The sequence below is a fragment of the Mustela putorius genome, unplaced genomic scaffold (genome assembly GCF_011764305.1).
Source record: "Mustela putorius furo isolate JIRA1106 unplaced genomic scaffold, ASM1176430v1.1 tig00003869_pilon_pilon_pilon, whole genome shotgun sequence".
NCBI lineage: Eukaryota > Metazoa > Chordata > Mammalia > Carnivora > Mustelidae > Mustela > Mustela putorius.
The window spans coordinates 15,038,998-15,065,202 of NW_025422021.1; the positions used below are offsets into that span (position 1 = coordinate 15,038,998).

Consider the following 26,205-nt stretch of genomic DNA (forward strand, 5'->3'; position numbering starts at 1 on the left):
TCTTGATTCATAATCAGTTTCCTTGTCTCTGATAGCAGGAGCAGTGAACTTGTGAGCAATGAATTTTTCTACTCTGTTGATAGTTAAATATAAGGAGGTTGATTCTCAAGTATTCCTAGTCCCTGGAAAATTTTAATCTTTCAGTCAGTACTTAATTCATAATGAAGAGCTATATACCGGCCATTGTTTTTAGACATTGCTTCCTGCCACACAGTGTAAAAACAAATGAATATTTTAAATGGAACTTACTCAGAGACTGAATGTGTTTACAGATCAAGATGTAAGGTCATTGAGGAGCTTGTTACTCTCTTACCAGAATGTGTATTGATTTTATTTCTGTCCATGTTCTTTCTTCAAAGATAGTTTATAAGAACACAAATTTCTGTTGGGTACTGGTTATGGTCATTGTGGCAGGTCTAACATGATGAAGTTCTGTATGCCTGTGTTGATTGAAAAGCCAATGAGATCACATACTCTTGTGCTCTCTTCAATACAATTGAGATTTCTCCCACTATTACTAGGTAAATGTTTGTTGCTAGTTCCGATAAACTGCAAGGCAGAACAATCTTGTGGGGAAATAGCTCCATCTCAAAATCATGAGTCTTCAAAATGCTTTTGAATAAGGTTTATACTAGGACTTAGATCTGATTGAGTCAGAGCTACACTCTTATGACTTAACTTCAGAATCACACACTTTGTTATGCCCTAGGTTTTATTATAATTGAAATTTTTATAGTTGCTCTAATTAAATGTATAGCATATATGAGTAACATAAGTTGCTCAAATTAAATGAAGAGCATATCTGATTAAATATATCCAGCATAAGTTCAGAATTAATAAGCAAGTACATAATCATTGATGACAGAAATTGTGAAAAGCTTGTGTGATTTTTATTCAGATATAAGAAATAACCTACTATTTCTTTTTATTTCTTTTTATTTTCATTAGCCTCCCTTTAAAGCTATTTCCTTACAAAAGCATTCATTCATCTTATTTGTTTTTAGGCAATGACTAGACAGCTCGATATATAAAATATTATTCTTGTTGATCTGCTCTTAGTGATCTTTGAAATTGACTTCTCCTCCTTGTGCTTTACTATTACACTGAAATAATTAACGGATTTTTTTTTTTTTTTGGTAGGTTTCTTTGGTTACTTTAGTTGCAAGCACTCTTGGCTACTCAGACCTTGGCCCCATCAAATCCCTTAGGACACTTAGAGCTTTAAGACCTCTAAGAGCTTTATCTAGATTTGAAGGAATGAGGGTAAGAAAATGCTAAACTTTCTAATATCCTTATTTTCTAAATGGAGTATAAAATATAAAAAAATAAGTATGTAGAAATTATGGACTGTTTATATTTATATGTACATATATCTACCTATAGATGGACTGCTTATATATGTATGTGTGTACATATGCATATACATAGTATTCAGTGCATATAGTTTAACAAAGAGTAAGTCAAATACAGTAAAGCCTCCTTTACATAATATTGTTAGGCAATAATCCAAATAAGTGACTAATCCTTTTTTAAATGAAAATCTGCTCTGTGCTAGGAATGTGAAGGGGATACTCATTCTGATAACATCTCCCATATACGACTTATCAAGGACTTGCCTGTTTCCAATGCTCGTATTTTATAGGGCACCTGGGTGGCTCTGTCAGTTAAGTGATTCAGCTCAAGTCATGATGTCATGATCCCACAGTCCTAGGATTGAGTCCCCACAGCGAGCTCCCTGCTTAGCAGGGAGTCTGCTTCTTCCTCTGCCTGCTGCTCCCCCTGCTCGTACTCTCTGTCTCTGCCAAATAAATAAATAAAATCTTTAAAAAAAATTTTTTTTTTAAAGAGCTACCATAGGTAGGGATCATAACAACAAACAGGAAAGTGAAGTGGCATCAGCCACCACCTTAAATTTCATCCTTAAAATAAATGTTTCACCGAAAGTAGAATTACCCCCAAAATCACACTTGACAAAACTAAAGCTCGGAGAATTTACATAATTTGTACTAGGCTGCATGGTGCCTGAAAAGAGGTCATTTTGTAGAGACAAACAAGGTGAGACAAATGATGACTAGTAGCAACTTAGCTTTAAGAGCTGCATTAAACCAGCAACTTCATAAAATACATGGAGGACAGTAACCTTGTTCTCTCTAATTAGTCCATATCCTCATTTATTGCTGCTGTCCTTGAGTTTCCTTTTTACCAGCTTCACACTTGCTTTCTCATGTTCCTGTTGTTCTCTGGGCTGGGGCTGGGAATGCTTCTCCCAGCCCTATCGCAGCCCTGACTCATCCATCATCAGAGCAGAGAGATACCTACTCGGCCAATAAGACTCCGTTTAAATTTGCTTTGTCTCTTCACCATCAGGCTTAAGTAGGCAATCTCCCTCTATGTTCAGACATACAAAATCCTTGTTATATTGTTTTTTACTTATTTATCTGACTTCCTCTTTACTGGTAGTCCGTGAATAACTTACATGTAAATTAGTGTATCTCACTGCTTCTCTAAGTGCCATCCTCAGACCACCCATTAGCATCATCTGAGAATTTACTAGAAATCCAAATACCCAGGTCTCGCTCCAGACACACTGACTCATAAACTCTGGGATGGGGCTTGGTAATCTGAAACCTCAGGTAATCTGAAACTATTGGGTATCTTTTAGTCTAGCAGATCTTCAGTGTTATCTCTGCTAAACTGTGACTGTCTACAGCTTAAGGCATCCAGTATACAACGGCTATGAGAGATCATGATTATACAAAAATAAATAAATAAATAAATAAAAATCATAAATTAGCCCTTTTTGCCATACAAGAATTGAAAAATTACAATTTATGTTATTATGCAGAAAGGTGGTATTGGAACCCATTGGCATTAACTTCATTTTTTGAGTACTGGTAGAATGTTACAATCTGTCTAGAACTTACAACCAGTTTCTGGACTCAGTATCAGTATACTGCATTTTCATGAATGAAGAATATACTTTCCCCTACAAAACTACTTCCCTCAGCAATTAAGCCAGCCCATTATTTTATCCTCTGTGCTCTTTGTTCTTGATCTATAATAGAGCTGACCTGGATGCAGGAAAATGGTTTAATGTATTTGGAGGACCCACTGTGTCTCTTTAGTATTTATTAAGCATGCCAAAAGATATGTTCCTTCACACTGCAGGATGATTCTGAAGAATAAGTAAAACTTGAGGCATTTTGTAGTTAGTTTCCTTTGAGTCTTGAGGCCCTGAAGCTTATTGACTTTCTCAAATGGCTTCTTTTTTTTTTTTTTTTAAAGATTTTATTTATTCTTTGACAGACAGAGATCACAAGTAGGCAGAGTAGCAGGCAGAGAGAGACGAGGAAGCAGGTTCACTGCCAAGCAGAGAGCCCGATGCGGGGCTTGATCCCAGGACCCTGGGACCATGACCCGAGCGAAGGCAGAGGCTTTAACCCACTGAGCCACCCAGGTGCCCCTCAAATGGCTTCTTATCCAACCAATGTGGACCTATCCCCCTCAGAGACCCAGCGTTGCTCACATTCTTTCAGCAAACATTTCAGACACCAACTATGTGTCAGTTATAATGGTACAAGAAGAGTACCATGGTGAAGAGATCCAGTCACCCAACACGGAATAGGGACAAAAATCGTGGAGAGACGGACGGGGGAACAGTAGTTATTCTAGGACATCAGCTCTGAAGTAGGAAGCATGCAGCATTACAGAAACATGGAGGCTGGAATGGCTGCCTGGGGAAGTATAGGTAGACCTCACAAGGAGTTGACGTTGGAGCCATGACTGAAAGAATGGGCCCAAACAAATCCCAGGCGTGCAGACATTCCAGGCAGAGACGCTACCTGGGGGGAGAAGCATGGGATTGAGTGTGCAAGGCATATTTGAGCAATGACTAGAAGATCAGTGTGCCTAGGTGAGAAGCTCAGTGGGGAGGGCAGTAGGAAGTAGGATGAAAGCACAGGCTTGAACAAGAGTTGGCCACTTTGAACTTTATTCTCTACTCCTGTTCTTCCTAACCCTTTTAGTGTCGTGTACGCTATCAGAATCTCATAAAAATATGAATCATCTCTTCATTAAAAAATAGACTTGAAATGTTTTTCATATAATTTCATGCTTGCGTGGAACCTCAACAGGACCACAGACCTCAGGGTAATAACTATTGCTCTAGGCCAGAAGTCAACAAACTAAAGCCCACAGGCCTGTTGTCTGCTTTCTAAACAAAGTTTTACTCCTTCTCAGCCACATCCATTTGTTTATAATTTATATAAGAATAAGAAGTGAGGGATGGCTGGGTGGCTCAGTTGATTGAGCCACTGCCTTTGGCTCAGGTCATGATCCCAGAGTCCTGGGATTGAGTCCCGCATCAGGCTCCTTCCTCAGTAGGGATCCTGCTTCTCTCTCCACCTCTGCCTGCCACTCTGCCTGCTTGTGTGTTCTGTCTCTCTCTCTCTTTGACAAATAAATAAATAAATAATCTTTAAAAAGGGGGTGGGGAATAAGAATTGAAGGGGCGCCTGGGTGGCTCAGTGGGTTAAGCCTCTGCCTTCGGCTCAGGTCATGATCCCAGGGTCCTGGGATCGAGCCCTGCATCCAGCTCTCTGCTTAGTGGGGAGTCTTCTTCCTCCTCTCTCTCTCTCTCTGCCTGCTTGTGATCTCTCTCTCTCTGTCAATTAAACAAATAAAATCTTAAAAAAAAAATAAGAATTGAAAAGAATTGGATAATTGCAACAAAAACCATATAACCCTGCAAGACTAAAAAATATTTAAGAAAGTGTTTGCCAACTCCTGCTCTCGACAATGTCAGAAGTAGCCAAAGATGCTCAGTGTTTTACCATTTGGAAAAGAGACGGAACACAATGCTCTTAGTTAACAAATTAGACTTCAAAACATTTGGACTCAAATTCAGACTAGAGCTGAAGTATGGAAAAACAGGTAGGTTTTGAAAGGTGAAGGAATTAGGAAGATCTGGAGAGTGATAAATGCTACCATAGTCTGCATGCAGGAGAACTGGCAAGAGGCTCTGGTTGTTAGTAACAATGGAAATGCCAACAAGCAGAAATAAAGGAACTATTAAAGATAAACTGCTTCATTTATATTTTAACTGAGGCAAGCATTGTCTATATTTAGCCAAGGACTTATATATAAAGTATATTTAGACTTAGAATAATAAATTTGAAAAGGTGATTCTTATTTAGCTGATGAAGAAACAGAGGTCCCAAGGTCTTAATTGAATTCCCATATCACACAATTAACAGAACCAACTAAGTAGAAAGGGTTCATATAATAAAAAACTCCTAACTTCAACTCTAGCCTATATATACCAATCGTTTCTGTATATGGGAGAATTTTAACCCTGATCATTCCAGGACCATGAACCTTTAAATGTACATTTAAATGTACATTTTATTTGTTATCATTCATACTTAGAAATTTCTTTTTTTTCCCCCTAGAGTATGCAGATTTACGACTTCACCTTACATAAATCAGGTTTTTGGTTTGTTATTTTTATTTTTTCATTTATTTAAGCTGTGGTATAATTTTAGTTACTTTGTTTTGCGTTGTGGCTATAGTTTCAATGTGTGTTTATCATGTATTTTAGTAAACTTGTTCACAGGGCTCCTGTCTCATTCTCTCTTGCTTGGCATACTACTGAGCATAGACATTCAATTAATACATGTTGGTTGGTGATTTGATGTCTTAAACGTCTATGGGTGGCTTTTCTGATTTCTTTAATTCTGCATTGTGTTTCATTAATGTCGACCATTTAACATCTTTCGTCCTCCTAATCATCCTTTTCTTTCTTTTGACTACTAGGTGGTCGTGAATGCCCTCATAGGTGCAATTCCTTCCATCATGAATGTACTACTAGTGTGTCTTATATTCTGGCTAATATTTAGCATCATGGGAGTAAATTTGTTTGCTGGGAAGTTCTATCAGTGTGTTAATACCACAGATGGGTCACGCTTTCCAACAAACCTCGTTCAAAATCGTTCCGACTGTTACGCGCTGATGAATGTTAGTCAAAATGTACGATGGAAGAACTTGAAGGTGAACTTTGATAATGTTGGACTTGGTTACCTCTCTCTACTTCAAGTTGTAAGTGAGCCCTGTCACAAATGCTTGATATTTTAGTAGACACTAGTGAGGGACTGAAGTCATTCTTTGAGCAATCTATACCTAGAAATTAAAGATAAGGTACTTTGAGACTTTAAAGGAAGACTTGGTCTTTCTTAGAACATGTGCCTACAAAACATGAGTTAAGAAGCAAAGATTCTGTTGCACTTGAGAGTCATTAATTCATAAATGAGTTTCAGTGTCATGTGGCTCCTCACCATTTGCGCCATATGAATGTTCCTCCAAAAATAAATAGCTTTTGGACTGCCAGTTTTATACTACATGGGAATGAGAATAACATCCTCCTATCACAGAGGATCCTTTAGAAATGGATGGAAAAAAAAAATGTTTCCTACCTTGTTCATAAGATTCCCCTCTACCTCTGGGAAAATAAAAGTTCCTGTGCAAACTTTGCAGGCATTGTAACAACTTGGAAATAATTAACTAGGACTGAGTTATAGAATGTGACTTGGGACTATTTCCTTTTGGTTCTTGACAGAGCATGTTATATTAAATTGACATTTTGAAATATAGTAAAGCCCAGTGATCTGGTGTCACTAAATGTAACAATAAGTGGATTAAACTCATGTATGTGTATTGTAGAGTGTGAACCTCACATTCAGATTTTATTGTTATAGGCAACATTTAAGGGATGGATGGATATTATGTATGCAGCTGTTGATAATGTTAATGTAAGTATTGGTCAATATTACACTAAACTTATTATTTTTAAAGTGCCTTAGTTTAGTTGGGCCATTTTCAAATAGTAGTTCCAAGGATCCTTTGGTATGTACACACAAAATGAAGAACTTGCACCTAATAAAAGACTAGCAGTTAAGCGTGCAGTGTTTGGTGACAGAGCTTGCTCAAAATCTGGCGCTCTTGTATCATACAAGCTCTGCAACTGACTTTGAACAAATCGCTTTTCCTCTCTCAGCCTGTTTATGGACTGAAAAAACAAAAAAACTCAATGCCCGCTTCATGGCATTGTTCTGAGGTTCCAAAAAAAAAAAAAATGTAAGTAGAGGACCTTATATAGCCTGGGAATATGTCCAATATTCCCAATAGTCCTCAATAAATATGTTTATCAAAATAAAAATTCAATAACAAATGTTATTCATGGATTTTAACAATTTTATTGACAGTTTTATTGTTTTTATATTTAAAATGCTGTGGATGAGTTTATGTGAAATGAGCTCCATGCTAAGAAAGTTAAATCTGTTGAAGACATTTCTATCATCAAATAAAAAAAAAATCAGCAAAATTTCTATAAATATGGTTATCACCTCTTTTATAGCTTTTTTTCTGGAAATAGAAAACATACATTAGGTCACTTAGTTACTATGTCTTATCAATCTGAGAACAAGTACTATGTATGATTAAGCCCTTTGTAGTCATTTGAAGATTATATTTGTGTACATAGTAAGCAGGTAATAAATATTTACTTAATGTTGAACAAATTTTTAAGAAAGTTCGTGTTGATCCTTAAAATGCCATGGCTTCTGAAAAGCTATGTTCACCTAGGATAGAACTATTTGGATTAACTCATCAAACCATATGAAAAAGAAAATGATTAATGTTATTGTCAACATACTGCTAACTTTTGTTAATTTTATAGGTAGACGAGCAGCCCATATATGAATACAACCTTTACATGTATATTTATTTTGTCATCTTTATCATCTTTGGGTCATTCTTCACTTTGAACTTATTCATTGGCGTCATAATAGATAATTTCAACCAACAGAAAAAAAAGATAAGTATTTTAAGGTTTTTATAATGCAATGAAAATATGAATGATTATTTTCTTAAAAACATAATATGAAATTTAACTTGATATCTGTTAGTAATTAGATTCATTAGAATTTCATTTAATTTTCCAATAATTGGCCAGAATACAGTACAAATAGGTTCAATCTCATTCATATCTACACAGAAAGTAATTATCTCCTAAGTTATGACTGTTTTTATGCAATATGACAAGTATTCAGTTTTTTTTTTCAGTGTTCCCTATAAGGACTAATAATGAATAATTAAAAATTAGTGCACTAATTATTGATTTATTCAAAACACATTTCATTCATTCTCTGAGCCACTGTTCCATGGGATATGTAGTGGGCTGGCCCTTGATGAACAACAACACAGGATATGGTTCCTGAGTTCAGGGAGTTTATATTACAGCAGAAGAAATGATACATGTAATGGAAATTAGGATTTGTTAAGTCTTGCAAGTGAGATACTCTCCCGAGATTTCTGTTTCATTACTCTTCACATCAGCTGTATTAATTTTGTAAGGCTCCTGTAACCAACTACCACAAACTGGTGGCTTCCAACAACAGAAATTTATTCTCTCTCAGTTATGGAGGCTACAAGTCCCAAATGAAAGTGTTGGCAGGGCCATGCTCTCTTCAGAGCCTCTAGGGGAGGATCCTTCCTTGGATCTTGCAGCATTCTGTTGCTTAAGTGTTACTTGGCTTGCAGAGTGTATCTTCATCTCTGCCTCCATGGTCACTTGGTGTGCTCCCTCTCTATGTCTCTTTCCTTTTCTTATAAGAACACTGGTCATATTGGATTAAGGGGCCGCCCTACTGTAGTATGACCTCACCTTAATTTTATTACATCTACAATGACTGTATTTCCAAATAAGGTAATTCTGAGGTACCAGCAGTTGAAACTTAAAATATTTAATTTGATATCCAACACAATTCAACCTAAAACATCCACCATAAAATGTGTTGTTATTATTATTATAGAGTTTGTCTTGTAAGTGTGGGCAGCCACAGAGAGGTTAAGTGATTTACTGAAGATCATGCATCTAGTAAGTAAATGATAGTTTTGACAGAGTCAGCAGTTGATTCCATATTCCGCGTATATTTTTTAGGTCCTCTACTATGCTATGTGCCCCCATACTACGATATGAAATCATGATAAGTGTAATAAGAGAAGTTAACAAAGCAGTGACAACAAGATAAATAAGTGTGTGGTCAGAGGAAAAAATAGATACAAATAGAAAAAACAGCTATAGGAAGTGTGTGACTTATATGACAATTATAAGCCTTGGAAGACGAATAAGAAGGTCTGTAGCAACTGAGAGGCAGAAGGGTGAATAATCCACAGGAAGGGTAGAGGAATGTGTGAGCACATGCATAGGGCTGACAAAAGAGACAATCCAGGATGAATAGCCTTTCATCAGTTTGAGTGGAGTTTTGAGATGGAGTTTGTTTGTTTTTTAAAGCTTTTTCTTTAAACTCCAATTAGTTAAATACAGTGTAATATTAGCATGATCCAACACTTCTATCCAACACCCACTGCTCATCACAAGTACCCTCCTTAATCCCCGTGCCCTGTTTGACCAGATTCCCCATGCTTCTCCCCTCTAGTAACAATGGCGTTTTGAGAAAAGAAGTAGAAAAAGATGAGATCTTGCTTAAGAGCAGATCTGAAAAAGCCGTATTAGATCTTTTTCAGGAGGAGCTGGTGTGTCATTGAGGTATTTTGAGTAAGGGAACACATATAATCAGGACATTGGCATTTGTTAAGATTTGATGATGCGTCTGATTCTGTGTAAAGTACTCCACACATGTAATCCTAGTCAGGTTTTACAACAAATCTAAAAGCCATTGTATTCTCCCCTCCGGCCCCCCCACCCAATGATCAGAGATGTTGTGTTACTTGCATGTCATCTGACAGTGAGGAAGTAGCTTTGTCACAGATCCAACTGGAGTTTTGTCTTCCGGGGACCCTGAAAACTAGGTTATGATTTTAAAAATGGTGTTTTATGCAACTAATGAATCACTTAACACTACATCAAAAACTAATGATGTATTATACGCTGGCTAATTGAACATAATAATAAAAAAATAAATTATAAAAAATAAAAGTAAATAGAAAGAAAAAATTAATCCAGTAATGATGTATAGAATGATTGGAGAGAGACCAAAGACTAGGTCAGACTCTGCATTACCCACTACCTCAACCACACTTGTGTCTTCAAATTAGTCATCAGCAATGGAGAATATGGCCTATATTCAACAAAGAGATTGTGGGGGGTAGAAGCTACAGTACGGTCTGTAATTTGTAAGAGATAAAGCATTTAAGAAGTCTCAGTTTTCCTGTCAAAGTTGACTCATGTACTGTGGCTGTAAAGATATCTTTCAAAGATAAGGGGTAGAATTCAAAGAGTGATTTTAGACATTGACTTAGCATCTCAGAAAAGATGGAGGTACATGCAGTGAAATGTCTGAAATGTCACCATTGTACATGATTGATATTCACAATTGGAAGAAAAATTTAGTGAATGCTAAATGTTATTTATGCTTACATTTTCAAATACAGGGTTTTTTTTTTTTAAAGATATTTTAAAATTCTATCTTCCATTCTTACATTTAATATCTTAGAGTTATACTTAGCTAACATTATCATACATATATGCCTTTCAAAAAAGAATCTTTAAAAATTCATAGTTAATCTTGAAAATAATTTTACAAAGTATACTCTAATTTTCAATTTAATTATTTTTTCAGTTTTAGTCATTACAGATGTATATATATGATATATAAGCATGTAAATATGATGCCTCAGTATTCTCTGCATAGGATAAGTTAGACATGTATCTAGATAAAGCCATGTGATCATGAACAGTACAGCCACAACTTTAATTGCTTTAATCTCCTTGCTTTAAATATTATTCTTGCAACAAGAATTGCCACTGGAGGAAAATAGGGTGGGTTGACACACTATTACCATTACTCTCAGGCAAAAGTTACTAATTTAGAAGCACTGACAACTACCACTATCCCCTACCTTCCTTCCAGTATTTCATTTTCAATTTAAGCGTACCTTTTATTTTCTGACTTTTTCTGAATGGCTTCTGGTTTCTTTCCACCTTACTAAGAGACAGGACCAAGACTTAATTAAACTACTACACAGGGGTCTTTCTGCTAGATACTTTGTATATTATATATGATTTCATCTAATCTATATCACAGGCTTACAAAAGTGGCATCTTTACGCAAAAGTGGATACTCTGGTCTAGCAGTGATAAGTAGCTTGTTTAAAATCACATGACAGGTCCATTGAAGGCCACAAGCCAAAGGTCTGTTTGGCTTCAACGCCCATGTTCTTTTCCTAGTGTATTCTTGCCGCTTAAGGCTTTTCAACTTTGGGACTTTTGGTCAACCCCACTTTACTAGTTTTTCCAAATAACCATCACTTTTACAAGTAATGTCTTCATTTAATAAGTTCATGTTATTTAGGGTTTAATTCATCAGAGAACATAGTTCAGAAAATTAGAACACAAATTACTAATAGATTCAAGTTATAAAAGGGTAAGTATGTGATAAGTATGTAGTATATTTACACAAAGACCTAGTATAGACCTGGGTGCATTTGGGTAAATTCTAAGTAAAGCACCCCCTTTCAGTAACTATAACCTTGTTAAGAAGATTAATAACAATGGCAGTAACAGCAACTAACAGTTATTGAGGGCTTGTGTATCTGGCATTCTGCTGAGTGTTTTGAATGCATTATCTCAGTTGATCCTCCCAACAAACCATCAAGGTAGAGCTACTCTTGTAATGATAACATGACCTATCCACAAAGACATTAAGAAACTTGCCCAAGGACAACAGAGACAGGATTTGAAGAAAGATGATCTGACACCAGAACTAAATTCTTAACATAGCCTTGACATAGTGTGTAATATTGAAAAAGACCAGTGTGATTTATAGAGCCTCTTTCACCTAGCTTTTAAACTAATCCAAACAACACAAGCCTCTCTCCGAGCATCTTGTAATCTCCTCCTAGTTTCATCCCACGTTTTATTATTTTGGCAACCAGGGTATCATTAAGAGAAGTTACAATTTGCTGCTTTGATTTTTACCTCGATTTCATAGTTCTCTTCCCAGTGTTTTCCTGGCTTCTTTTGGTAAGTTCTGACATGCTGCAGTACTCAGCCTTCACCCATGAGTAGCTCTCTTAACACTGGCCTGTAGGCTCTCCCTGATGCTTAGCATCAGTATGTAAGATAAATACCAAAGACTGTGTATCAACTAGAATAAAAGTAAATTAAAATACATTAAGAAAGAAAGGGAAGTCTGGTTACCATTTACTATTTTATAAATTTTTTATAAAAAATGCAATATAATAGAAAACTGAATATTGCCTAATCCAGGAAAACTAAAGGGAAACCATAATCAGATCATTTTTAACTCCAGGACCCAACAAGCTAAGTAAGGATTTGAGAACTATGAATTCCCCAAAATAAATTCCTAATTACATGGATTATACTAATTTATTCCCAAACTAAAAAGTTGATATTACACATCAATGTAGAAAATATGTGGATATGTAAAAATTAGATAATTTTAAGAAAATTTGCTTACCCTAAAAGAACAGGTAAAGTTTCTAGGCATCCTTTGTGAGATTTACACTCTTACAGTGTTGAAAAGCTCAAAAAACTTCATTTAGATGTTAGTTATTTTTTCTGTTGAAACTTAGGGTTGTCTATTTAATTAAGAAATCCTTCCCGTCAAGGATCCTAGATCTTTGGTAATTTCCTCAACACCTAGAATGCTATTGTGTATACTGTTGACACCCATAATGTTTATGTTGAAATTCCTTTACTGGAATGAAAAAATGAACTAACCAGTTTCTTGAAACACACACACAGGTATATGTAGTACATTTTCCTTGTAGTCTCCCCCACCCCTTATCTACAGTGGATGCCTGAAACCACAGATAGTACCAAACCTTAAACAAACAAACAAGCAAACATGTTTCTGCTCCTACATACATACCTGTGGTAAAGTTTAATTTATAAATTAGGCACAGTCAGGGGAGCCTGGGTGGATCAGTGGGTTAAAGCCTCTGCCTTCGGCTCGGGTCTTGATCCCAGGGTCCTGGGATCGGATCGAGCCCCGCATCGGGCTCTCTGCTCAGCGGGCGAGCCTGCTTCCCCCTCTCTCTACCTGCCTCTCTGCCTATTTGAGATCTCTGTCTGTCAAATAAATAAATAAAATCTTTTTAAAAATAAATAAATAAATTAGGCACAGTCAAAGATTAACAAAAATAACTAATAAAAAAATAGTACATTTACTATAATACAAGTTATGTGAATATGGCCTCCCTCAAAATATCTTATTGTGCTGTACCTACCCTTCCTGTGATGATGTGAGATGATAAAATGCCTACCTGGTGAGATGACATGAGGTGAATAACATCAGCCTTGTGATGTAGCTTGGGCTACTATTGACCTTCTGACGGTATGCAGGAAGGAGGGTCACCTGCTTCCAGACCACAGTTGACTGTGGCTAACAGAAACCATGGGAAGGGATACCATGGATAAGAGGGTACTACTCTTTATTTTTTTTTTTTTCTGTGCTAAAGGAATATGGCATTTGTAAATGAATACAAATAAATATAAAACAACTTTTGCTATTGTTTTGGCCCCTACTATTCATTAGAGTCCCAAATGTTAGCCAAATCATCCAAAAAGGTATTCAGTATTCTTATTTCATATAACCCTTCCTAATATATCAGTTATCTAGCAATAAAATGCCTGATGAGACTATTAACAGATAAAATGAAATATCAGCATATAGTTTAAAATAATTCAGATTACCTCACCAAAAGAAAATTGAGGCAATAATTATTATAGGGCAATATATGTATCTTACATATGCACATTACATTATTTATGGAGAGTCACAGGCCTATATATAAATAATTATTTAAGACATATTTATAGCTATGTGGCATGTAATAAAATGCATTTTATTTCTATCTACATTTTTTAAAAATAATTTGTTAATGTGCATCCACATTTTTTTTAAGATTTTGTTTATTTATTTGGCAGACAGAGATCACAAGTAGGCTGAGAGGCAGGCAGAGAGAGAGTGGAGGAAGCAGCTCCCTGCTGAGCAGAGAGCCCGATGTGGGGCTCGATCCCAGGACCCTGGGATCATGACCTGAGCCAAAGGCAGAGGCTTTAACCCACTGAGCCACCCAGGCGCCCCTCTATCTACATATTTTTAACCTATCTTAATGATCTGAGAAAGGACCTAGATAATGATTATGGTTTTAACTAGGTTTATTTTTTATTTCTTTACCTTGGAGGTCAAGACATCTTTATGACAGAAGAACAGAAGAAATATTATAATGCAATGAAAAAGCTGGGCTCTAAGAAACCACAAAAGCCAATACCTCGGCCAGGGGTAAGCAAAACAAAACAAAACGAGTTGTCCTTAAATAACACAGGGGGTAGGGGCAGCAACCCTCTACTCAGTTGAAAATCTGCGTGTTAACTCTTGATTTCCCCAAAAATAGCCTACTGTTGACCAGAAATCTTACTGATAAACTGAACAGTTGATGAACACATAGTTTATATATTATATACATATGTATGTACATACATACATTCTTACATAAGGTAAGCTAGAGAAAAGAAAATGTTAAGAGAATCATAAAGAAGAGGAAATAGATTTCTAGTACTATGCTGTATTTATCTAAAAAAAATTCATGTTTTAGTGGATCCATGCAGTTCAAATCTGTGTTGTTCAAGGATCAACTGTATATGTATACATGTATATCTTTGGCATATAAATTTTCAAATTATTTTAATTCATCTTTAATATATAATTTGTTCTTAAACATGAATGTGAATATTTGAACAAAAGTCCTTATAAAACTAAATATATGTATCTTGAACATTACCATAGATCTTATTCTTATTTTTAATTTTTCTGTGAAAATGAAAAGTAATTACATATGGTTTTACTTCTCTATTAGCTACACAGCTTACTATGAGTACAATGGCCTGTAGAAGATACAAATAAAATTTACTTTTGATTGAAATGTATTTATCTAAATGATGATTTGGGAGCACCTGGGTAGCTCACTGGGTTAAGCCTCTGCCCTCAGCTTGGGTCATGTTCTCAAGGTCCTGGGATCAAGCCCCGCATTGAGCTCTCTGCTTGGCGGGAAGCCTGCTTCCCCTCTCTCTCTGCCTGCCTCTATGCCTACTTGTGATCTCTCTCTCTCTCTCTCTGTCAAATAAATAAATAAAATCTTTTAAAAAATTTTTTTTAAAAACTGAGGATTTTATGATGTAATGATTGCTACCTAGCAGTAGGGTAAACTAATGTGCAGATTTTTTATTGTGACAAACAGCAAGAGAAGCAGTCGGACTGATCATAAAACTAAACATTTTTCCTACTGTGTGGTTCAAGACCAGAACAGGCTCAGATGGAAATATTGAGTCTTGGCAGTAAAATGATAGTTTGTATTCCTCTAACATCACGAGGGGGATGTTTAAACACATTATATGCATTTCAATTTATATTCAACATGACATACCTTACCAGAGAGTCATGGCTGAAGACTAAGCCAGTTAATGCCCAGCTGGCTACATGAGGATCACCTGGCTTTTTTTTTTTTTTTTAAGATTTTATTCATTTATTTGAGAGAGAGACAGTGAGAGAGAGCATGAGAGGTGAGAAGGTCAGAGGGAGAAGCAGACTCCCCACAGAGCTGGAAGCCTGATGCAGGACTTGATCCTGGGACTCCAGGATCATGACCCGAGCCGAAGGCAGTTGCTGAACCAACTGAGCCACCCAGGCACCCCTCACCTGGCATGTTTTAAATGGTCTCATCCAGATCTACTGAATTATAATCTGTGGATTTGAAGCCCTGGTATTTAATTTGGTAAAATATCTTAAACCTTTCCTATGCAATTGTTAAAAGGATTTTGAAAAAGCTTGTGTTTCCTGGAAAGCATAATACTAGCAATGAGATTAAATGGAAGAGTGATCTATATAAGTATGGATATGTGTGGAAATATGCATTCTGTACATGAAAGAGATAGGAAATTATAAGTCTCATACCATGACAGTCATAATAGTGCAAGATCATATAACACATTAGCTAAAATAATATGACAAAGTAGAAATTTAGAAACCTGTTATTTTATTGAAAATTCCAGGTGGAGGAGTTGAGGTTTTCTTAGTAAAAAATACCTGTGACTGTGGCAACTCATGTATAATATACTAGGGTGGGTGCATTTAAAAGCAAATGCTAGGGGTGCCTGGGTGGCTCAGTGGGTTAAGCTGCTGCCTTCGGCTCAGGTCATGATCTCAGGGTCCTGGGATCGAGCCCCGCATCGGGCTCTCTGCTCAGCAGGGAGCCTGCTTCCTCCTCTCTCTCTCTCTGCCTGCCTTTCTACCTACTTGTGATCTCTGTCTGTCGGATAAATAAATAAAATATTAAAAAAATAATAAAATAAAAATAAAAGCAAATGCTAGCATACACGACCAACTGAAATCTGGTGGGTCTGATATGTACCAGAATTCAACAACAACAACAAAAAGTTTTCATGTGCTTTGAGTTAGATTTAACTCACTAATAATGTTTCTTCTAAAAATCAAGAATCTATAACCAAGTATAATTTATGCAACTTTTAAAGATATACCTTTCTAAAATACTTTTTACTAATGTAATGATTAATGTATAATCATTGCAAGACCTACTCTACATTACATATTATTCTTGTTTCTTTACAGAACAAATTCCAAGGATGTATATTTGATCTAGTAACAAACCAAGCTTTTGATATCACCATCATGGTTCTTATCTGCCTCAACATGGTGACCATGATGGTAGAAAAAGAGGGACAAAGTAAATACATGACTGATGTTTTATATTGGATAAATGTGGTTTTTATTATCCTTTTCACTGGAGAATGTGTGCTGAAACTGATCTCCCTCAGACACTACTACTTCACTATAGGATGGAACATTTTTGACTTTGTGGTTGTGATTCTCTCCATTGTAGGTAAGAGGATTTTGAATTAAACTAAACTTCACATTTCTCAGAGAAGCTTCTGAATTCTTGAATATAAATTTACTTTTGAGTACATACGTAAAATGAAAGAATGAAGGAGCCTTAAAAGACAAAACTAAATAAAACAAAGACCTCTGTGTCAGGATTACTGGGTTCATACTCCAGGTCTCAAGGCCAAAACTCTTCTGTTTGTTAGAAGCATGTAATATTCCTTGATAGTTGATTTCCAAGATTATCCTCACAGAAACAGCAAATTGTGTCTATATAGGTAAGTAGTAGAAATACCTATATGTATGTAGGAAGACCAATGGAGAATCTGAAATCACCTCAAGTTTTAGCACATCATGAGAACTGTCCCTTGATTAATGATCACTAATAACCAGAATATCTCTCTTTGTGAAAACTCTTTCTGAATTCAAAATGAAGGTAAGATCTCAAGAAATGGCATTTTTCATTTCTTATGGCCTCATTACTTGAAAAGTCTATAAAATAGAATAATTTCTCAACCAACCCCAGTCATGGCCATGAAACACAGTACATGATCTTATAATTCTTCACCTTTCATTACCATAGCTGTTTTTCTGTCCTCTTGTTTTCTCAATATCTGCACATGCTTTGCCCAATATTTTAGGGTTGCATTTATTTTTAGAGTTGCAAATTTTAGACAGAAAGAGATTGTGGAGAGTGTTTAATACACATTCAGCTTACAGATGATGGAACAGGCAGACCCAGAAAGGTTAAAGGTCACATAACCTAATATCTCAATATTGAGTACCATGTCACTTAAAAGACACATTCAAAATCAATTTTTGAAAAAAAGAGTATTAATAAAATATTAAGATATCAGAAAACAAATTAAAATTTAAGTAGGAGGGTACCTGGGTGACTCAGTCATTAAGCGTCTGCCTTTGTCTCGGGTCACAACCCCAGGGTTCTAGGACTGAACCCCACATTGGGCTCCCTGCGTGGCAGGAAGCCTGCTTCTCTCTCTCCCAGTCCCCCTGCTTGTGTTCCTATTCTCACTGCCACCTCTCTGTCAAATAAATAAATAAAATCTTTAAAAAATAAATAAAATTTAGGTAGGAATCTCAGAGTAATAAGCAAAATAGTGGAAACTATTTGGAAATCATCAAGTTGGGAAGAAAAAAAAGAGTGTTCCTCTATGACCTCTATTTTTAATAGTGTTGGCTGATGCAATTAGATATGAAAACAGAGGGGTACATGGAGCAAATGATCTTCATCTTCAGATCATATTATGGCATTCTTTAAAAATGAAAGAGAATCAACCAAAAAAAAAATGGATTCAATTAGAATTCAGAAAGTACAAACTTTAACCACATGTATTGATATTCATAAATGTTTATATGTGCACAAAAAATTTAGAAAGTATACCTAAAGAAAAATTTCACTTGCATTTACAATAAAAATAAAGTAAAATATCCAGCAACAACTTTAATAAATGCGTAAGACTTCTTTGAGGAAAGCTAACAGGCATAAAATAAGCCTTAAATAATTGAAAGGTTTTTATTATACTTGGTTAAGAAGGCTATCATGATAATCATGACCCTTTTTGAAATAAATTAATTTGTAGATGCAGTGTTATCTCAGTGAGAATATCAGTAAGTCTTTTTGACTGGTGGAAATAATATATTGGCAATGTAAGTCTGAATGATTCTAAAATGTATCTGGAAGAAAAAGTAATAAGGGGTTACTTATATTGCTAGATACTTAGACCACTATAACATTGATGAAGTAAAACAGTGTTTTAAAAAGCTCAGTAGATTCACATAGATAATTCAAAATTTAACTTCACTATATAGGTATTACTAATTTACTCAGTAGGAAGATCACATGAATCAAAAATTAAAGTGTAAAAAAAAAGGATTCAAGAAGAAATAGATTTAGGACAATGGACCTGGACAGTCTTTCCTATTTATGACACAAATTTGAGTCTATGAAAAAAGAAATAACAAGATTATATAAAAATCCAAATATTCTATGGGAAAATCTCACTACAACCTCTCCCCAAGCAAAAAGATAGAAAGACAAAACAAAGGGAAAAGTTGTATGTAACATGTAAGACCAGCAAAGGATAAGCACTTTCAGTGGAGAAATAGTCCTCCGAAATCAGTAAGAAAACAGTAAATCTCTCAATAGAAAAATGGGCAAAGGACTTGACATGGCCGAAAAGAGAAAGTTGAAAATAGCTAACAAACACACAAAGTGTCCAACTAGCAAGAAAAATTGTGGATTTTTTTCCAACAAAAAAATTTATAAAGAGATGTTTTGAAACATCATAAACATTTTCTGGTAAAAATTATAAAGAACCACAATACTGGATGAGTATGTGGAACCATGTGAGCATTTTCATACGTCTCTATGAAGAACTGCACAGACTTTCTCGAGACAGGTTTGGTGAGATATAAGAAAACTTTGAATACACTTATCTTTTATTAATATATTATCAAATGATGCTTAGGTAACTAGAAAAAAATATACCTACCTGAATACTTTTCTCAGCCAAAAAAAATTGAAAACAACATAAAATCTTCAGTATGCAGTTATTTGGACAGAACATTATGAAACTATAATTACTTTGTTACCATTTGACTGGAAATGTTTCCATGACATGATGAAGTGACTCAAATAGATCATAAAAAATGCCCAGGTAACATAATTACATTCATGGGGCAATGTTTGCCTGGGCTTGCACAGAAAAGTGTCTAAAGTGATAACAAAGTAGTAACTATAAAAAGGTAGTTACTATAATTGATAGTATTTCAGGTGATTTAGATTTCCCTTTAAGCATTTTACTGTATTGCTTGAATTTTCTGCATGAGTAGGTATCACCCATATAATCAAAAATTATTATGGAGGGGGGGGAAACAATGTCCACAAACTTAGTAAAGGGAGAGAAGATGTCACAGTGATAATATCAATCATTTTCCTTTGGGATCGCTCAGTCTGTTGATTGTTATGAAACTGCTTTCAATATAAAATGATAGCCCTGAAACTGTGAGAGAGAAGATGGCAGATAACATTACCTAAAAGTCATGATTTTTCTGTACCATCCCCTCCCTCCTCACCAGGTATGTTTCTGGCTGAGCTCATAGAAAAATACTTTGTGTCCCCTACCCTGTTCCGAGTGATCCGGCTCGCCAGGATTGGACGAATCTTGCGTCTGATCAAAGGGGCCAAGGGGATCCGCACGCTGCTCTTTGCTCTGATGATGTCCCTTCCTGCCTTGTTTAACATCGGCCTCCTGCTCTTCCTGGTCATGTTCATCTACGCCATCTTTGGAATGTCCAACTTTGCCTATGTTAAAAAGGAAGCTGGAATCAATGACATGTTCAACTTTGAGACCTTTGGCAACAGCATGATCTGCCTGTTCCAAATTACCACCTCTGCTGGCTGGGACGGATTGCTGGCACCTATTCTCAACAGTGCACCCCCTGACTGTGATCCAAAGAAAGTTCATCCCGGAAGTTCAGTTGAAGGAGACTGTGGGAACCCATCTGTTGGGATATTTTATTTTGTGAGTTACATCATCATATCATTTCTGGTTGTGGTGAACATGTACATCGCGGTCATCCTGGAGAACTTCAGTGTTGCTACTGAGGAAAGTACTGAACCCCTGAGTGAGGATGACTTCGAGATGTTCTATGAGGTTTGGGAGAAGTTTGATCCCGATGCCACCCAGTTTATAGAGTATAGCAAGCTCTCTGATTTTGCAGCTGCCCTGGATCCTCCTCTTCTCATAGCCAAACCAAACAAAGTCCAGCTCATCGCCATGGACCTGCCCATGGTCAGTGGGGACCGGATCCATTGCCTCGACATTTTATTTGCCTTTACAAAGCGTGTTTTGGGTGAAAGCGGAGAGATGGACTCTCTACGTTCACAGATGGAGGAAAGATTCATGTCAGCAAATCCTTCTAAAGTGTCCTACGAACCCATAACAACTACACTAAAACGAAAACAAGAGGATGTGTCTGCTACTGTCATTCAGCGTGCTTACAGACGTTACCGCTTACGGCAAAATGTCAAAAATATATCAAGTATATACATAAAAGATGGAGACCGAGATGATGGTTTGCCCAGTAAAGAAGATATGGTGTTTGACAACACTAATGAGAACTCAAGTCCAGAAAAGACAGATGCAACCCCATCCACTGTCTCTCCACCTTCATATGACAGTGTAACAAAGCCAGAAAAAGAGAAATATGAAACGGACAAAGCAGAAAAGGAAGACAAAGGGAAAGATGGCAAGGAAAGCAAAAAGTAAAGCTTTGTTTTTGATATATTGTTTACAGCCTCTGAAGGTAATATATTTGTGTTAATAAGACTCTTTTAAGGAAGTCTATGCCAAAACTTTTTATTGAAATATTCTGAGAGTCAGTGCGGTTGACTAGCTCTGATTCCCTAAAATAGATGAACAGGATTAGCAGATGGCTGCATTTGCACTGGTAAATGATTATGTAAGAATTGTGAGAGTCCTCTGCGGGGATTCTCGATTACAGCAAACAAAGCTGGTTTAATTTTATTTGCTTTTAATAAATCAGAAGACCATGTGGAAAATGTTCACCTCTGCCTTGTCATCTCTTCACAGGATTGTAAACCCTCCTGTTTCCCATGCAAATGCAAACATACACGCATCTATCATTTGGATATCTGTAAAAGTGTTTTACCTTGGCTTTGCAAATCAAATGTCCTGATAGAAGGAATGGCCATTAGTAACAAGTAACACATCAGTTATTAGGGAGCAAGACTCTTTTCCTTGTACAGAGGTCATTGTCTGTTTTTGAGGTGCTTACATTTATTCCGTACTGCATCAGAACCAATTTTTATGTGCCTATACAATGCCATGGGATTAAAAACATGTAGGCTCTTCATTTCGACAAATTATTTTTCATTCATCTTGACTCATAGACCAGCCAGGATAAGCTTACCTTTTAGAGTATTGTGCTTCATAGCCTGCCTTTTAAAATATATTTCTTAGTTCATACGATAACCATACAACGTGAAAAATTATTTTAAGTACATATCACATTCCTCAAAAGAAGAAAAAAACTGAAGTTGCTTAAGAAAAGAAGGAATGGAAGAAAGCTTTATTCACTTTTATTTATACAGTCTAACACGTTACACTGCTGCACCTTAAACACCAGTAATGACCCAACTCTTCATCTGTTTGGTCACAAATTTCTGCTTTCTCGGGCAGTATTGTCTAATCATTCATTCTTTAGCACAAAGCGAAGTTAATATTTTCCTTCAGTGAAGTGCTTCCTGACGTGCAGCTATCTATTTGATACTGTGGTTCATGTTTGAGCAGCTAATGGCTTAAGCAAAGCCTGGACTGCCTCGCCTGCTTGCCACCCTTGATGTGTGCGGTAAACTCTCAAGTTGCGATACATGTCAGCCTTTCAGCAGAGACCCATGTTTAGTATGAGTGAAAGGTCATCCAACCGGGATTCTTGCCACCCTGCTTTCTTGCCTCTAATGTACTATCCTAATTGTGCTATTAGTCCTTTTGGACCTTTCTCTTTCGTCTATAAAAATAAAGACAATGTCACTTTCTTCTTAAATTTCTAAAACTCTGAGGCATAGTTGATATCAATCAATAAGGTACCCTGAGCTGATAGTTTACCAAGCACACACTCATTTTCTTTTAGGGGCTGTCCACCTACCAAGGATTATAAATCTAGTTTTAAAAAGTCCTCGTTGATGATGGCTTGAAAAGAAATGGCCATGACGCATTTTTTCATGAGTTTATTTCAGGAATATGAGCTCTTTCTTCTATCAAGTTACTTATGCATAGGCAAAAATTGAGTTACATAAGTAGAGAGTAATTTTATTTAGAAGATTTTGTAGGAGTTTTCAAGGAAAGTATATATATTATTCATTTGCTTTTCTAAATTAAAAAAGAACATAAATTATATTTCTATAATAAATACATAGTTTTTGTTATTCTGGCCAGTTAAAAATAAAGGAGATTTAAAAATACCTACAGAAATGAAGAGTATGGGTAGAGAATGACAGGCAGAAAGAGGGATGGACTAAGAAACACAGATATGAGATAAACAGACAAAAACAGAGACATATCCACGGAACTTTGTATCTGCAAAGTTTTTTAATTGTGACATATTTTACAACATCTGTGAGGGAGATGGTCACTTCTAGACATTTGTCTTAAGATACATATGAAATTAAATCTAGGGCCAAAGATTCTTTGCACCTACACTCAATTATTCACCTTAGGTTATTTGAGCCTCTTTTTTTATTTAATAAAAAAGATACCATGCAGTGTTTTCCTAGGCTATGTAGAGCATTGCATTGCATACCTGCTAAGCCTGTTGAAAATAGGTTTTGACAATTAGGGAACCATTCAAAATATATTACTTTTGTAATATTTTTAATACATTAAATTAAGAAATTAATATCACCTTAGATTTAAATTCAGTCTATCCTCATTATTTTAAACCCATATAAATATAACTGCATTTTGCATATTTATATATTATGAAAAGATGTATGATGGACAGGTTTATGTGTGATTTACTAGTAACATTTTTACATTACCTCCTTTTTATGTAAAATAAAAAATACTGGCAACTGGTTCCTCAACAGTTTCTTCTTACCATTTCAAAAAAAAAATTTTACAAATTTGCTCTCTTCTCCTATTTCATGCCGAACCAGTTTCATGCTGAACAATACTTTTTTTTAATATAACATAGTTAGGTTTTGTATATATATGTTTTCCCAGGAAGGTCTAGTTGTGACTTTTTATCAATTAAAAACAATATATGGAATTGAGAGCTTATTTCGTACTGTGTAAGCTTGAAGTAAAATTAGACTTTGCTTTTCATGTAGGTCACTGTTTGGTACAGATAATGAGATGCCTCCAGAAGGCACTGTCATGCTAATATTTAAGTTATATAATCCTTGGATTCATTTCACCTAATGATCTAGAATGGCAGTTACAGTGTAAATTTTAAGTTAAAATAAAATGGAAGCAAACACAAATGGAAGCAAAGATCTGGACACACATAAATGCATACATGTAATTTGGAGAAAAGTGGGAGAATCTCATTTTGCTTTTTTGACTGTTACATAGTTTGCAAAAGACATTAAGTGACTTGTGGGCTGTTTCTAAATGCTGATTGTTGAAAACCTCAACCCAAAATGTTCAGCATGATTTTATAGATTTTTGATAGCTTTATTAAAAAGATTTAAGATAAAATGCACATGTAAATAAAGCAGTTTTAAATAGCAATTTTGGAGAAATGTTACCGGAAGTAATGAAAGGAAGGCCAGCTAAATTAGAATGGCCAAGTTATCGGCCTGGGTTTAGGACCTATGTATAGAGACTACACATTTTTTTATGTATCTGTGGTTATGATGTAATATTCTTGAAGAAAAGAATCAAGAACTGCTTTATAAAAATAAATGAATAGCCATGCATATAGTAATGCTGTTTACATAGAACTCTGTACAATTTTCTTACATCTGTGAATGCTCAGAATGTTTGAATTTGTCATAAACTATATTGTAGTTATACTGGAGATGTACACATTGTAATAGAATGTAAAAATAAAAATCAGTAACAAAATGAAGTCATGTTTGCATGTATTTTGTTTCTGTGTGAATAACCTTTAAGGAAGTAAGTTCAGTACAGACCTAAATAAGTTGAAGCTACTAGTAGCTTTTTTCCTTTAAATGGAAAGACAGTTTCAATGTCCTCCATAGGAAGTCTTCCAGGATAAGAAATATGGGGACAAAGACTATGGAGTTCTAATACAATTCACTGACATCCACAACAGAGTTTGTGCAGAAGGCAAAAATTGAGACAAGAAGTGAAGATAGGAAAACATTTAGCCACACAGTGACAGTATGTATCTTTTTCATACAATAGCATATTGTGTCATTGAGAGAGGGTTTAACACGCATCATGGCCAAGGGTTTGGGTTCCAGACCCAGAACTGTGTTTGGATCCCAGTTAAGCTATGACTCTCTGAGTTTCCTGAATATATTATTTAACCCATGTGTGACTCAGCGTTTGCATCTATAAAATGAGGGTAACTGTACTACTTCACTATTTATAGTCCTAGAATAGAATGAGAAAATCCACATGACGCAATCAGAGCAATGTCTGACCAATACAAAATTAATAGTTTACGTTAGTAATAGTGGTTAGTGTGGCAACCATTTTGTCACTAAACATGTAAGAGGCCAGGCTGCACCGATGCTCATAGGAGCACAATGCATTCTTCATAAACATTAAATGATGACAATATTTCCTCTATTTTTCATGACTTTGTGTAAATATGGTACCTGAAAGAGTCTTACACATCTTACTGGTGCATAAAAAATATTTAGTGATGTGACATATACCCAAAAATATTTCAAAATTGAGCTATTTTTGAGATCTGTGCATTCAAACAATGTGCTAAAATGAGGAAACATACATATTTGCAAAGGTTTGGCTTATTGCAAGAAAAAAAAAATCTAAGCCTCTATTTTGTCATAGCTGTAAGCATCCAGTCCTGCTTTTGATTTTTAAATAAGATATGCCAAGAATAATTGCTTCTGTGCTCAGCCATTATTCCAACCTTGTGTGCTATTATAATGGCATGTAAAAAGATATAAGATCTTCCTAGGGACCTCTGTACCTGCAGTTGTGATAATCACTGCAAAATAAAATTATTGTCCCTGCACGACACCATCGTTCATCTTAACATAACTGATTGGCAATCACATGAAGTCCCTACAACAAAAGAATGAACTTCTTCCTTGCCGTAGATAACACTATGCCATAACCCAAGCAAAATGGGCTGCAGGGTACATGGTAATCACTCTCCAGGGAGGGGAGGATTGCATAGTGGCCAGACCTTTGCTGCAACAGTATCTGATGGACACAGGAAGAGAAACATGAATAATTGATAACTCTAAACAAGCAGTAGAGCACACATGCTACTCTCTACTCCCTACTATTCCGAGTAGTGTAATTAGATAGGTACATTAACGATTGATCTAAGAAAAAAGCCAATTTTAAGAGATTCAGGAAGGGATGTTTAATGTTTAATCATGTGTTTTTAGCTTGAATCTCACTTAAAATATTTTTCAAAAACAACTGAAATGCAACAAAGGAGTAGATAAAACAATGGAGAGAGGGATATAGGAAAGATTTAGGTTTGGGGAACAATTTTAAAACCTAGCTGAACTGAGCAAAAATTATTCTCATTCCAGATGTGATATTTGCTG

General features: G+C 35.7%; 1 protein-coding gene and 1 long non-coding RNA gene across 5 annotated transcripts in view; one reads left to right on the plus strand and one right to left on the minus strand.

The window, feature by feature from the left end:
* SCN9A (sodium voltage-gated channel alpha subunit 9) overlaps window positions 1-24,557 on the plus strand; it is a 170,328-nt gene extending 145,771 nt beyond the window's left edge. Inside the window, exons 21-27 of the mRNA XM_045066692.1 lie at window positions 1,141-1,263; window positions 5,815-6,096; window positions 6,753-6,806; window positions 7,733-7,870; window positions 14,223-14,327; window positions 16,671-16,941; window positions 20,040-24,557. Of these exons, the coding sequence (XP_044922627.1) occupies window positions 1,141-1,263; window positions 5,815-6,096; window positions 6,753-6,806; window positions 7,733-7,870; window positions 14,223-14,327; window positions 16,671-16,941; window positions 20,040-21,232 (2,166 nt within the window). The 3' untranslated portion in view covers window positions 21,233-24,557. The remainder of the gene's footprint in view (window positions 1-1,140; window positions 1,264-5,814; window positions 6,097-6,752; window positions 6,807-7,732; window positions 7,871-14,222; window positions 14,328-16,670; window positions 16,942-20,039) is intronic.
* The window catches only part of LOC106004975, a 165,436-nt gene that overhangs the window by 91,739 nt on the left and 47,492 nt on the right, over window positions 1-26,205 (minus strand). For all 4 annotated transcript variants that reach the window (XR_001178103.2, XR_006602482.1, XR_001178102.2 and 1 more), the window contains exon 2: window positions 20,086-20,265. This is a non-coding gene — a long non-coding RNA (uncharacterized LOC106004975). The remainder of the gene's footprint in view (window positions 1-20,085; window positions 20,266-26,205) is intronic.